The following is a 15902-nucleotide window of genomic DNA, read 5'->3' as shown; positions in this document are numbered from 1 at the left end:
ATCTTCTGGTCGTATAACATCATATCCACCTTTTCACTCATGAAAGTGTGAAAACACTCCTCTATCTGCTTGTATGAATGTAAAAAATCATGGTTGTTCAAATACTCATCGGATCAAATCATTTATATTCAAACAAAGCAGACAAACCTTTTTATGAAACAAATGACAATAAATGCAAAGAAATCTCTTCAGTAATCAAAATACTTAATGTAACTGTATACTGATTATAAATTATTTAAATTGTAACTATAGTGGAATATTTCATTCCGACTGTCGCTCAGGGAAAATGGCTCATAACTGCTGGTCTAGGATCAGCTTCCCCACCTCAAATATAAATCCTTAATACCTAGTGAAAATGTAATGGCTGATTCTAGATCAGTGGCTGTGGACGATTACATCTTACATCACTGAAATGGTAATTGCCGATCGCTGCATAGCCTACATAAGATCATGTCTTTATTAGTGAATTAATTTCACATTTTTACAACAAATATTATTACATTTCTTGGATTAAAGCATATTATGGCATCATTAAAAATGAGTTCATCACAAGTTTGTAGTGTTCCTTTTTAATTATATTCATTCACATTTAACCCTAACCCTAATCAATAAGCATCCAATCAAACTTGAAATAAGCCAGAACTGAGATGATTTTGTAAAAAAGACAATGCACTCGATTTATCCTAACTTTCAAAACTTTTCAAGACTTCGCTGCATGACATCATTTGTGCAGACCGCTTAAGCCTAGTGTACTTAATCACGATTAAACTGCGTGCATTTTTTCAGCGCGCACCCAGTTTTCTCCTCTGCAGTACACAGATCATTGCGTCGATCTCAAAGCACCACTTATCAAGAACAACCAACAACAACAACAAACAATTTTATGAGGAATTCACATCAATCTCAAACTCTCGCCACTCAGGAACAACTAACAACAAACAATTTGTGGTAAGTCATGGCATCCGCTCATGTTATTTCTTCCTGCATTGCATGTCACATGTTTACAATAGCCTCCTCCGTCAGCAGAGAGGGATTCACATGTGATAAATGTTAGGAATTAGTCAGGCTGACGGAGAAGTTTAATGAGTTAGAGACTCGCATCCGAACGGTAGTGGAGGTCAGTGAGAAATAGAAGCCGGTAGATACTGTTTCAGATGAGAGTAGTACAGAGAGCAACATACACACTTTGGTTTCCGGCTGTAGAGCCCCTGCAGCAGGGCATTTGGGTGACGTCTTGGAGGCATACTCGCTCACAAAGAGACAACACTCTCCCATTCCTGTTAGGGTTTCCAATAGATTCTCCACACTCAGTGATACACCCACTGAGAATCATGTTGAAAGAGCCCTTGTTATTAGCAATTCTATTGGAAGGAATGTGGAAATACAGACTCCAGCCACTATTGTTAATTGCATTTCGGGGGCCAGAGCGTCTGACATCAAACAAATTTACAAGTGCTGGCTAATGCTAAACGTAGATTTTAAAAAATTGTTATCCATGTCGGCACTAAAGACGTCCGGCTTCGCCAGTCGGAGATCACTAAAGATAATGTTAAAGAGGTGTGTGAATTTGCAAAAATGATGTCAGACACTGTAATATGCTCTGGTCCCCTCCCTGCTCGTCGTGGTGATGAGCTTTATAGTAGATTAGTGTCACTGAATGGCTGGATGTCTGAGTGGTACCTGAAGAATAAAATAGGATTTATAGACAATTGGAAGAGTTTTTGGGGTAGACCTGACCTGCTAAAGAGAGACGGACTCCATCCCTCCAGGGAAGGTGCCGCTCTCCTCTCTAGTAATTTGGCTCATAGTCTTAATAATGATAATATTTGACTAACTGGGGCCCAGGTCAGGAAGCAGACAAACTGGTTAATCCGAACGTCTGCTAGCTGCCTTGAGACGTCACACAGGTCACATAAACTGCAACACAGAGACAGTATCTCCTAGATATCTCAAAGAGACTGTGTCTGTTCCCCGAACTACCAAACACAATACCCTCACTAAATCATCATTAAGAACATTTTTGATTAAGATCAAACTTGAACAAAAAAAAAAAACAAATAAAAAATACACATCATATAAAAATAGGGCTACTAAACACTAGATCTCTTTCTACCAAAGCACTAATTGTTAATGAAATGATTACAGATCATAGATTGGATGTGCTCTGTTTGACAGAAACCTGGCTTAAACCGGATAAATATATTAGTTTAAATTAATCTACTCCCCCAGGTTATTGTTATAAACATGAGCCACGTCTGAAGGGTCGAGGAGGAGGTGTTGCTACAATTTACAGTGAAGTTTTTGGTATTACTCAGAGGACAGGATATAAATTTCTATAATATATAAAGTCTTTTGAACTATTAATGCTTAATGTGACACCGTCAGATATAAATAAAAAATCTCTGTTGTCTTTTGTCCTTGCTACAATGTATAGATCACCCGGGCCTTATTCTGATTTCCTTGGAGAATTTGCAATTTTTTTTAATCAGATCTTGTAGTTACTGAAGATAGAGCTTTAATTGTTGGTGACTTCAACATTCACATAGATAATGAAAATGATACATTGGAATTAGCATTTATCGATATTCTCAACTCTCTTGGAGTCAGACAAAATGTAACAGGACCAACTCATCACCATAATCATACGCTAGATTTAATTCTGTCACATGGAGTTGATGTTGATAATATAGAAATTCTGCAGCAGAGCGATGACATCTCGGCTCATTACCTCGTCTCTTGTATGCTGCAATCAGTTAATGTTACACAATCTACACCATGCTATCGTTCAGGTAGAACAATTCTTTCAACCACTAAAGATAGCTTCACTAATAATCTTCCAGATCTATCTCATACACTCAATAAACCCCAAAGCCCAGAAGAACTTGATGAAATAACAAAAAATATAAATGCAGTCTTCTCTAGCACTCTTGATATTGTCGCCCCACTTCGATAAAATACAATTTCAGAAATAAGCCCTGCACCATGGTACAATGATCACACTCATGTTCTCAAGAGAGCAGCTCGGAAAATGGAGCGCATGTGGAAAAATACAAAATTAGAAGTATTTTGTGCTGCCAGGTCAGCATATTTTAGTAAACTCATAGAAAATAACCACAACAATCCTAGATGTTTATTCAGTACTGTGGCTAAATTAGTTAGGAATAAAGCATCAACAGAACCATATTTTCCATCGCAGCACAAGAGTAATGACTTCTTTACAGATAAAATTGAAATAATCAGAAATAAAATTGGAATTATGCAATCATCTGTCATAGCACCTCAGAAAACAGTGTCTAATAATTTTACTCACGTGCAACTTCAATCCTTCTCTGTCATAGGTCATGAAGAGCTATTGAAACATCAAAAGCCACAACAGTTTGTTAGATCCTATACCAACTAAAAAGAGGTATCCCCTGTAATCTCAGAACCTCTTCTTAATATTATTAACTCCTCTCTAAGCTTAGGACATGTCCCAAGAAACTTTAAAATGGCAATTATCAAACCGTTTATTAAGAAGCCACAACTTGATCCTGGAGAACTGGCTAATTATAGACTGATTTCAAATCTCCTGTTTATGTCAAAAATACTAGAAAAGGTAGTATCCTCCCAAATATGTTCATTTCTACAGAGAAATAGTACATACGAAGAACTTCAGTCAGGATTTAGGCCTCATTACAGTACAGAGACTGCACTTATCAGAGTTACAAATGACTTGCTCTTATCAACTGATCGCGGCTGCATTTCTCTTCTAGTGCTTTTAGATCTTAGTGCTGCATTCGACACGATAGATCATGACATTCTCTTGAATAGGCTAGAGAATTATGTTGGCATATGTGGAGTTGCATTAGCATGGTTTAGGTCATGTTTAGCAGACCGCTACCATTTTGTCTATGTAAATGAGGAATTGTCAAACCAAACAAAAGTAAAATATGGAGTGCCACAGGGATCAGTTTTAGGGCCTCTGCTTTTCTCCTTGTATATGCTTCCCCTGGGAGATATTATCAGGAATCAAGGAATAAGTTTCCACTGCTATGCTGACGATACACAATTTTATATTTCTTCAAAACCTGATGAGATTTCACAATTCTCAAAATTAGCAGTGTATCAATGAAATAAAAGATTGGATGGCCAGAAATTTCCTTCTACTCAATTCTGACAAAACAGAGGTACTAATTATTGGACCAAAAAACTCAAAAATGGACAAAATTGTACCAAAATAAGCCACTACAATATAATTTGACTCTTGATGGATGTACGGTTACATTATCTTCAACAGTGAAGAACTTGGGTGTTATATTTGATACCAATCTGTCCTTTGAAAATCAAATGACAAATGTTTGTTGAACAGCATTCTTCCACCTAAGAAATACTGCAAAATTATTGCATATGCTCTCTGTTGCTGATGCCGAAAAACTAATTCATGCGTTCATGACCTGAAGACTAGATTATTGTAATGCATTACTGGGAGGATGTCCAGCAAGATCAATAAATAAACTTCAATTGGTTCAAAATGCAGCAGCCAGAGTGCTAACAAGAACCAAGAAATATGATCATATTAGCCCCATTTAATCATCGTTACATTGGCTACCTGTTAAATTCCGTAATAATTAAAAAATTCTGTTAACTACGTACAAAGCTCTGAATGGTTTAGCTCCACAGTACTTAAGTGACCTTCTACCACGCTATATTCCATCACGTTACGATCGCAAAATTCTGGCCTGTTAATAGTTCCTGGAATATCAAAATCCACAAAAGGAGGTAGATCCTTTTCATATTTGGCTCCTAAACTATGGAATAGTCTCCCTATCACTGTTCGAGATGAAGACACATGCCCTCAGTTTAAGTCTAGACTAATGACTCATCTATTTAGCCAGGCATACACCTAATTTATCCTCCAACCCACAATTAGGCTGCTTTAGTTGGGTCTGCCGGAACCAGAAACATTGATCATGATTTATAACTCTGCAATAACTTGAAAGTCATCTATGCTTATATTATTTTATTTGTTTCCCTGACTCAACCTCGAGACTCCTATCCTGAGGTCACCAGAACCGGCTGGATCCAGCACCATTCCTGCTTCGTGTTGGACTCCACTGCTACGTGTCGCTGAATGATGATGAATAAATGCAGCCGGTGCCAGCCAAACATCACTTCAGTCTATTATGATTGACTTCAGAGGGTGAACTGATGCCAACTCCAACCATAAGACATGGGGTACTTCATATGCCATTGTCTGAATCTTGGATTAAGGATGGACCACACCGAACCTCACAGAAATTACCGGCCAGGTTGAACTGCGTTTCACATCCCTGATCTCTGCTTGCATCACCTCAGTCTATTGATGGACTACGATCTTGAAATGGAATGCATAGACTAATAATTGCCATCAAAAGCCTTCATCAGCCAATTAACAAGAACAATTGCATCTATGTGAACTTCTGCAGTTAATCAAGATTGACTTCAAAAGACTTTGATCATTAATCTTACAGTTCAAACACAATCAATGTTTAAACACTGACCCTTAACACTTACTTAGTTTAATAATTTTAAACAATGACTTTAACTATACATAAGCAATATTTACATTATATTCATGATGTCAGTCAGAGGGGAACTGGCCACCACAGTGAGTCTGGTTTCTCCCAAGATTATTTTTCTCCATTAATCCACATCTTATGGAGTTTTGTGTTCCTTGCCACAGTCGCCTTCAGCTTGCTCACTGGGGTCATTAATACAATTATTATTTAATTACTTATTTTTAAACACAATAAACAATTGTATTTTATCTAATTACACAATGATGATTCATCAACATTATAGACATTACAGTTTTATCGTCTGTTAATGCCTGATCTTCTGTAAAGCTGCTTTGAAACAGTGTGTGTTGTGAAAGGTGCTATACAAATAAAATTGACTTGACTTGTACAATACATGCTCAAGCCCGTCTGCAACAGGTCTGTGACGAGAAGTCATGGATCTCTCGACGAATGGTCTTGAGCACACTCAGGCGATATGCAGAGACTAGTCTCAGATGCTAAGACAGTTTTCAAAACTGCTTGATATTTAGACGTCTTGTCATCATGTGTGCGCACTGTAACGACGAGCAAAAGATAGACATGAGAAATAGCCAATGAAATAAAGATAGAGTACAAGAGATAGAGCAGAAGATGGAAATTATTAGAAAATAAAATGAAACTTAACCTGCATCTCCCTTCTTGCCGTCTTTATTATTTTCATAATTTTTTCTTAAATGTTCCCTTTTGCAAATAGCAAAATGCATGAGCCGTTCTTTTATGTTTCTTCTTCTCTATGAAGTGAGTGATATTTATAGGTGTAAAGGGTCATCACATGACTCGCGTCAACGCTGCGGAATACACTGAAGTCTATGAAGTGAGTGATATTTATACATGTAAAGGGTCATCACATGACTCGTGTCAGCGCTGCAGAATATATTGAAGTCTGAAGTGAGTGATATTTATATGTGTAAAGGGTCATCACATGACTCATGTCAGCGCTGCAGAATACATTGAAGTCTGTGTAGTGTGTGATATTTATACGGGTAAAGGGTCATCACATGACTTGCGTCAGCGCTGCAGAATACACTGAAGTCTATGAAGTGTGTGATATTTATACGGGTAAAGGGTCATCACATGACTCGCGTCAGCGCTGCAGAACACATTGAAGTCTATGAAGTGAGTGATATTTATACGGGTAAAGGGTCATCACATGACTCGTGACAGCGCTGCAGAATATATTGAAGTCTGAAGTGAGTGATATTTATATGTGTAAAGGGTCATCACATGAGAGTAATAAACAACAATAAATATTTAAAGACTTTCCAAATTTGTGAAAAGACATTGAATGTCTCATAATGTCTTTTAATTAAATATTACCTTATCATTTAGGAATATCAGAGACTCCAGTTATTTATCTAATTTAAATTCACCAAGGAAATGCTTCTAAACATAAACGAGTCCTTTTATTACTTTCTGCTATTAAAGCAACTGCAAGCTTTTTTTTTCTCTATTCCAAATATATGTTTTCAGTGTGTATTGTGAACACCTCATGCTTTTTTACATGGTAAACTCATAAAATTGCCCCTCTGTGACGCTTTCTGCAACTCTTTTCATGTGGAGGGTAATGCGGCACTTGATGCTGGGTTCAGCCTCCAGAACCAAATTAAAACTGCCACGAGAAGTCGTCCATCCGAGACAAAGACACAAACTCTAAAGACAATCACCTCAGCATCAGTCTCCCTTGATGCGTTTGATTACGCACAGGCGAGTTTAATCAGTTTTGTTCATATTTTAATGGTATTTGTTTGTTGTAATATTGCGTTGTTCATATGTCGTGTTTTAGTGGCCTCTGATGAAACATTCATCTGCTTCATTTCTCTGTTGTTCATCTGTTCTCTTCATAAATAAAGAAATGAATAATATGCTATATGCTTGTCCTGTAAATTCATGATTAAAAATGAAAATGTGAATGAAAATAAAAGCTATTAAATGTCTTATTATTATTAAAATATGAACATTAAAATGACGGGTAATAATAGATTATGACAGAATTTTTATGACCCTGTCCGTCAAAAAGAGGGACGATGAGAAAGTCTAACGCAAGTACTGTATGTTTGTATAGCTGAATTTCAGACATTACAAGTAAACACGCTACTAAGATGGACAGAAAACATGGACAAGTTATTGAAAAGGAAAACTATTGACGACGGTTAGCCTATTGTGGGATAGTGGTGTGCCGTAGAATTTTTTAGTCGTAAAAAGTGTTGTGGCAGAAAAAAGGTTGGGAAACACTGTTATAGAGCACTGCAGGCCAATTGAATAAAGGATGCAGCTAAAATTGTGTGTGTTTGTAAAAAAAACAACAGTGGCATTATATAAACAAACTGGCATTAAAGAGTTAAAATCCTGAAAATTAATATTTGATAGTTATTATCAGGACTGAAGTTGGATAAAAAAAATTACTAATTGAAAGTGGAAAATAATATTAATACATAATATTATTATGACAGTTTATTTGACGATAACATTTTAGGCCTCTAAGGACCTCGGAGTAACTTTTTAAATTGACGCAAAAGTGTTAAATATACAGTATAACATCCATATCATATAACAACTGGTCAATTGGTTGTGTAGATTTTTTTTAGCTTAACACTAGTTCTCTAAAGAGTTCCTAGCTATGAGTTTTTGCTTAAAACCTTTTCATAAAACTGCTAAGAGCAAGTTTTACTAAGAATATCTTAAGATAAGAGTAATGGTGGGCATACACGGTGCGAGCAAAAATCATGTGTAAATCGTGGGTGCTCGTGTGGTCGCGGCTCGCAAAATGTGAGAGGAATTATGAGCTGCCGATCATTTTTCAAATGTTTAAAATATTTGGGACGATTTAAATCTACCTAAAGCTGACCAATCAAGAGAAGGTGTTACAACATGATCAATGTAAACTGAGTGTTCATAAAGCTTTTACACATTTGGAGAAAAATTGTTTTTCTGAGATTATTCACGAGCACATCACTGGGAATGATTCTACAGAAATGCCATGCTGTTCTCTGCTCTTATTCGGATTGTGCTAGAAAACAATCTTTATCACTCTGATGGACAGTTATTTCAAATTTCCATCGTGGCCTATTTTTATTCCTCATACTTGCACATTTACATTTAGGGGGATATCGCATCTGTTATAATTGTATATGGACACAACAGTGGATCTGTGATAGAAGATTTTATTAACTCTCCAAACGTGTGTCTAGTGAAACGAAGAACATCTAGGCTGAAAGTTCTACCTGTCAATCAACAGCTGCGCTAAAACAAGATTTTTGAACTTTGTTGTGTGTGGCTGTAAGGCGCATTTATATGGACAAGTCCTCACAGATCTTCTTCAGACTGTCTGCTATCAACAAACAAGTGGTGACACAGAAGAGAAGGATGTAGCCTACTCCTCTAAAATAACTTTAATTCTACACTAAACGTCATGTTTGCGCTTAAATTAAATATAACAGACAGAAACGGTAAATGAATTTTCCACACTTTCTTTTGTGCACTTTATTATCATGCAGTAACTGACGTTATAATTGATGTATGCAGTCATTAAATCACACCGCCTCCCTTCCAAAACTCACTCTGACATATCTTGGACAGCATTTCTTTTTTTTTTAATGGCAGATGAGTTTTCAACTGATGCAGCCCCGTACCAGTCTTATTTTATTTCTAAATCGCAAGCTTGAGGAATTAAAGAATTGTTCTCATCTGGCTGTATGTCTTATAAAGATAAAATGTGCAAAAATGTATTGGACTGTTTCAGAATTCGCCACTGCACCTGTACGACTTTCAGATAAACTGACTTGTAACGTGTGCAGGGGCTCACGACCTCCCGAGTGTCAGAACTCGCACAGTGTACGCCTGGTTTAAGGCGGAGTTGGACTTGTTGTTGCTATGGATGACGTCATGTTTAACTCATGTATCGCCCTCAGTGATTGGTAGACAGGGAACCGCTATTTTTCAGTGAAGACAGACAATGATATACACACACACACACAAAACCTTTATCTCCGGTGTAATTGGGTTGTTTCGGTGTGTGGGAGTGATGACTGCATCTCTCAGTCGACACGTTTTTTAAGGTCAATGTTAAAATGCTTCATAAATTACTCTTACATTAAAATGATGTGACATGCCCCTAATTTTTAAGATTTGCTCCTAAATTGCAGCGTTAGTAGCTACTTTTAGCCTTAAGGTTCGTTTTATTTTGTGAATAAGGGCCTGACATGTTCGCACCGGCGTGATGAAAAACAAGATTGTATGTCGCAGGGTACAAACAGGAAGTTGTGTAATGTTAGCTTGTCTTTATGGCATATGAGATCCAAGCACTTTTCATTTCGATTTCATTTCGCTTGCTTTTGTGCTGAATGTATGGCTTAAGATTAAAATATATATATATATATATATATATATATATATATATATATAAACTCATAAAAAAATGCTGTTTTTTGGTAACATATTCAGCGTGTTTATTTAGCAGATTTAATTTTTTTTAAATAAACTTTCAATTTCATATTTTTATTACCTACCACAATTGTTTTTATGAAATCTCAAACAAATCTCCATCAAATTGGTAATTAAACTGCCTAAATCCTTGAAACCCCTTTTCAGCACATTTCAGTTCTCATCACAGAAAAGTGGATGTGTTGAGCAGTGTAGTTATGGGAACGGGGGAGAGAGATCGCAGCAACTGTCATTTCCCATCCAGTTTTATTTTGCTTTAATGGTGTTAACAATATCAAAGTTTCTCACAAATGCACAATTCATTCAAAACAACATGTTCAAATACATTATTATAATGGTTGATAACGTCAAAAATAAAATCCAAAAATACACACAGGTAACTTTGTCTGTGATTTATGCCCATAAATGACAAACCATCTGTGCTATGTAAAATATATAATGCCCTTTTGCATCTTAAATAATGTTTGATCACTTCTGATATAATATGCAATGTTGATAAACAAGTACAAGTGCTTTGTTCAGTTAACAGACTCACCGTGAGGATGAATGCTATCGCATTGCTTCAGACCGCGACTTACAAACAAGCTCTGATCGGTCCAGCTGTTCATAGATCAATAAACTCTCCCGTTAAAATCGAATGTTGGAAGTAGAAAAGAGCCCCTAAAATCTAAATATTAACCACTTACACCTTGAAATTAAAATGAATACTTACTATCTTTGGAACACCCACACACCTACTTATCCATGTCATTATCTAATCACCCAATAATATGGCAGCAGTGGAAATGCATAAAATACAGATACGGGTCAGGAGATTCAGTTAACGTTCACATCAACCATCAGAATGGGGAAAATGTTATTTCGACTGTGGTATGTTTGTTGGTGCCAGATGGGCTGGGTATTTCTGTAACTGCTGATCTTCTGGGATTTTCACACACAACAGTCTCTAGAGTTTGCTCGGAACGTTGCCAAAAACAAAATGAGTGGCAATTCTGTGGACGAAACGCCTCGTTGATGAGAGAGGTCAACAGAGAATCGCCAGTCTGGTTGGAGTGGACAGAAAGTCTACGGTAATTCAGATAACCGCTCTGTACAATTGTAGTGAGAATAGCATCTCACAATGCACAACATGTCAAACCTTGAGGTGGATGGGCTAAATAGCAGAAGACCACGTCGGGCACTTTATTAGAACCATAGTGTTCCTAAAAAAGTGCTCTGTGAGTGTATAATGGGCAACACATACAAATCTGTTAACATCTGGAAAAACACGTTTTAGTTAAGATCATCTCTGGAACAGTACATGCACCTGCTTGGAAAGTAACCTGCTAGGGCACAATTTATTTTTAATGAGATGGTGAGCGGTACAGAGAGCAAGAGCAACCCCATTAAACGACAATGAGCAATACAGAATTGTGTACGGGGACTGCTTCCTGCGCCACCCAAGCAGACTGGCTATGAATGGTATCTTACAACCGTTTGTGCCCCCATTGGGATCTTTTCAAAATCAACTACATCACAATCACACATTATTTCAAGCTAGGGCACAATTTATTTTTAATGAGATGGTGAGCGGTACAGAGAGCAAGAGCAACCCCATTAAACGACAATGAGCAATACAGAATTGTGTACGGGGACTGCTTCCTGCGCCACCCAAGCAGACTGGCTATATCTATATGCCAGGATCTGCCACTGGTGGTAAATCTAAACTTTGCAACACTTCAAGTCTAATGCAATGACATTCAGACATTTTTAAATGTGACTTGACAAGTTGAGGTCACTGTATGTACAGACTTAAGCTCTTACTGGAGACATCTGCAAATGATGAAATAAGGACAATTACGTTTGTTCACATGAAGATTCGAGTTCTGCATGCCAATGGAAACTGACTACACACCGTTTACAATAGAGATGTAAATGACGCCATGTGAACTGTGAAAGCATGTGTGATGCTGCTCTCACCTGTTGAACTGCTCCCTGTGCTCTGTAGCAACTCTCTGGATAAGACCTTTTAACCTAAAATCAAATGGTTCAATTCTGTTATACAATTATTTAGACACAAAAAGAAAACACGACTGACATCACAGCATCATGTAATAATACTTGTGTTCAGGATTTAAATCCCTAACCCTAATACAAACCACAGTAATATTGGTGCTTGCCTTAGCGAGCACCACTAAATGCAAGAACATTTATGTTAAAATATATATGTGTATATTCAGGTGGTTGAACAACAGTTTGAATAGAAAATGAACCACAGTGGTAAAAAAACTGAAATATTCTAGAGATTTTTTTGTAACTCCTTTGTAATATTTGTTTTTAATGTGTGATTCAGAGTTCAATGTAAACAATTCATTGTCAGCCAAAATGTCATGATAGTAGCAGACCTACACAAAAAACGGATATATCTTTCTACCTGACACTTTGCTCTGTTGGATCTTTCTCATCAGTAACTGCAATCGCCACCAGTTTACCTGTTACATGATATCGCAAGAAAAAGAAGACATATTTACTGAAAGGTACCTTCCTGCAATGACAGAAAAAGACATTGATCCACATTCATCATTGTTCAAGAAAAACTGAGATCTCAGTTATGAAGAAATCATTGAGTAGTTGATGTTGATGATACTATATATGCACTGCATCATGAAGAATCTGCCCCAACAACAATCATTTCTAAAGTATGAGTACAAATAATGCTACCCTAGCAGTGAGCTTTCAGTTGAACAGATAATGCTCTATTTTGAAATAATGACAAATAGTTTGTTTGTTTGATCTATGGTCTATGCACGACCCCTTTAAAAAAAGCAGCAATAACTACCTGTTTCTCCCAGCTCATAGAGCGTGAAACCATCAATCTGAAGGTAACTTTGGAAGCGCTCACGATTTACCCACGATGACAAGCTGCCATCTTCATACTCTGAAACACAACAGACACCACTAACAATGCACACAACAAAAAAAGAATCTATACACATAAAATTACAATTAAATCTAACTTATTCTTTTCAAATGACACTCTTCAAAGGCTAATAAAAACACTTAGCTTATGCAAAAGGAACAATATCAAAGATTTGACTAGTGGCTCAGCAAACATTAGTTAGTAGTTAGACAAAGTGTGAAATATTTGCCTTTGGAGAAGTAACTAGGAATGTTTCACAAAAAGCAATCCTGTACGTCAACGAAACACGCAAATATTAATATTCTTGGGTCAATGACGATAAACAATGGCAAAGAGACAAAACTTTATTAAAAGTGAAATACTCTCACTGACTACTGTGTTCACATACAAACATATTTAAACACACACACACACACACACACACACACACACACACACACACACACACACACAAACAGTTTAACCATGAATGGTATCTTACAACCGTTTGTGCCCCCATTGGGATCTTTTCAAAATCAACTACATCACAATCACACATTATTTCAAGCTTGACCACAATGCAGAATTATTTATTTTTTGGAACTCTTATGCATTCTGTGGCCCTAGAAAACATTCTTTTTTTTTTTGCTTTGACAAAATGAACACAAGGTCCACTTTGTTCGGTGGCCAAGATGCTGCTAGAGGAGGTGTAAGTGTTTTTCTGGGTATGACAGGGTAATTTACTGATCTGAATGGGTCTTAAACATACAAGAGTTTAATTTGGACTGATAATGTTGTTTTGAGCAATGCTTCTCAAATGGTTGCATTCAAAGATCTTTAAACTTATTTTTATTTAAAGGTGGTATATGTGCACGCCTAATTATCCTATCCAAACTTAATATGTCGAGACATCTATAAGTAATTCATAGAATGATTCCTCCAAAGTGTAAACACTGTAGCAACTCATAATGTAATAACTGCACAAAATGTAATAAGGATTACATTATTGATGTAATAAAATGCTCATAATGTAATCATTTTCTCAAAGCGTAATAAAATCTTGTGCTCATAGTGAAATAATGTTTTTCGCATAACGTAATACATTATTGTATGAGAAATGTATTACATTATGAATGCACTGTAGCAACTTATAATGTAATCACAGATCATAATGTAATCAGAATCAGATGAATCAGAATGAGCTTTATTGCCAAGTACGCATAAAGTACGTCCAGTAAAAAAAATAAAAAGCTAATAGAAAATATAAGTATATATATAAATACATGATAAGACAGAAATATAGATTATATACAGATCTTCGGATTTCGTAGCTGAACCAAACCAGACAATCATTGAAGTGCAGAGAACAGGCTAAAGGACTGCTGAGTAGAGCTGGATTAGCAGTGACTGTGGCAGGTTGAACTTCCTCAACTGGTAAAGTAAGTACAACCTCTGCTGGGCCTTTTTCACAATGGAGTCAATGTGGGTCTCCCACTTCAGGTCCTGTAATATGGTTGTGCCCACGAACCTGATTGACTCCACTGCTGCCACATTGCTGTTTAGAATAGTGAGTGGGGTCAATGGCAGGGTTTTCCTCCTAATATCTACAATCAATGGTGGAACAATCTACCATCCACTGTTTTGAGCGTGTTGAGCTCCAGGTTGTTAAACTACCGTCATCAGCCTCATCCAAGATGATGATGAGTCTGCATAGAGTAGGGAGGTTGTTATGACTACACCAGTACGCCAGCCATTCAACCTCCCAACTGTATGCAGACTCCTCATCATCTTGGATGAGGCTGATGACAGTAGTGTCATCTGCAAACTTCAGAAGCTTGACAGAGTGGTCCTTGGCAGTGCAGTCATTGGTGTATATAGGGAGAAAATTAGTGGGGAGAGCACACATCCCAGGGGGTACCAGTGCTGATAATACATGTGGAAGTGAATTTTCCTAGTTTCACTAGCTGCTGACTGTCCGTCAGAAAGCTGGTGATCCACGGACAGATAGACGTGGAAACAGAGAGCTGGGTTAATTTATTCCATAGGAGAGCTGGATGATGGTGTTGAAAGCCAAACTGAAGTTCCAAAAAAGGGGATCCAGAAAGGGTCCGGTGATGTCCTTCAGGTGGGCCAACACCAGACTCTCATATGACTTAATGACCACAGCAAAAGGTCTATAGTCATTAAGTCCTTTGATCTTGGGATTCTTTGGGACAGGGATGATAGTGGACTGTTAGAAGCAGCAGGGAAATTCACACTGCTCCAGTGATCTGTTGAAGAACCTTGTGAAGATGGGGGCCAGCTGGTCAGCATAGGATTTTAGACAAGTGGGTGAAAAACCCTGTGCTTTCCTTGGGGTGTGGGACTGGGCTTTTCAAATCTAAACTAAAACACATTCAAATCATCAGCCTGTTGTTGATTCCCTTCAGAGTTGAGGGATGGTGTCTTTGAGTTAGTATGTCTTTCAGGCCTCTCCACACTGATGCAGGGTCATTACCTGAAAATGTGTTTTTCAGCTTCTCAGAGTAGCTTAATTTCCTTAATCAATGTGCTTTTGGCCTGATTATACAAGATTTTATCCCCACTTCTGTAAGCATCCTTTTTGGCATGACGAAGCTGTCTGAATTTTCCTGTAAACCATGGTTTGTCGTTGGATGTTAAATACATCCTAGTAGGAATACATATATCCTCGCAGAAACTGATATATGATGTTACAATATCTGTGAGCTCATCCAGATTGGTGTCTGCAGCTTCAAAAACACTCCAATCAGTGGAGTCAAAGCAGGCTTGTAGTTCTAGCTCTGCTTCATTGGTCCATTTTTACAGTTTTTACAACAGGTTTAGCAGATTTTAGTTTCTGTATGTAGGTTGGAAGAATATGAACCAGACAGTGATCAGAGAGTCCCAAAGCTGCATTTGCATCCGTTATTGTTGTGTAGCAGTGATCTAGTATATTTCTGTCCCTGGTGGGGCATGTAATGTGCTGTCTGAATTTTTGCAGTTCACAT

The 15902-nt window shown here is 37.3% G+C and overlaps 1 protein-coding gene across 1 annotated transcript in view; it reads right to left on the bottom strand.

Annotated features, from left to right (window-relative positions):
* Positions 1–15902, bottom strand: part of tmx3b (thioredoxin related transmembrane protein 3b) — a 212061-nt gene that overhangs the window by 48824 nt on the left and 147335 nt on the right. Inside the window, exons 10-12 of the mRNA XM_052114024.1 lie at positions 12835–12933; positions 12430–12487; positions 11976–12029 (exon numbers count right to left, since the gene is read on the bottom strand). Coding sequence (XP_051969984.1) covers positions 11976–12029; positions 12430–12487; positions 12835–12933 — 211 coding nt within the window. The remainder of the gene's footprint in view (positions 1–11975; positions 12030–12429; positions 12488–12834; positions 12934–15902) is intronic.

The sequence above is a fragment of the Xyrauchen texanus genome, chromosome 41 (assembly GCF_025860055.1).
Source record: "Xyrauchen texanus isolate HMW12.3.18 chromosome 41, RBS_HiC_50CHRs, whole genome shotgun sequence".
Classification (NCBI taxonomy): Eukaryota; Metazoa; Chordata; class Actinopteri; order Cypriniformes; family Catostomidae; genus Xyrauchen; species Xyrauchen texanus.
Note: the sequence above shows the minus strand (reverse complement) of the source record. Positions and strands in the feature narration are given on the sequence as shown.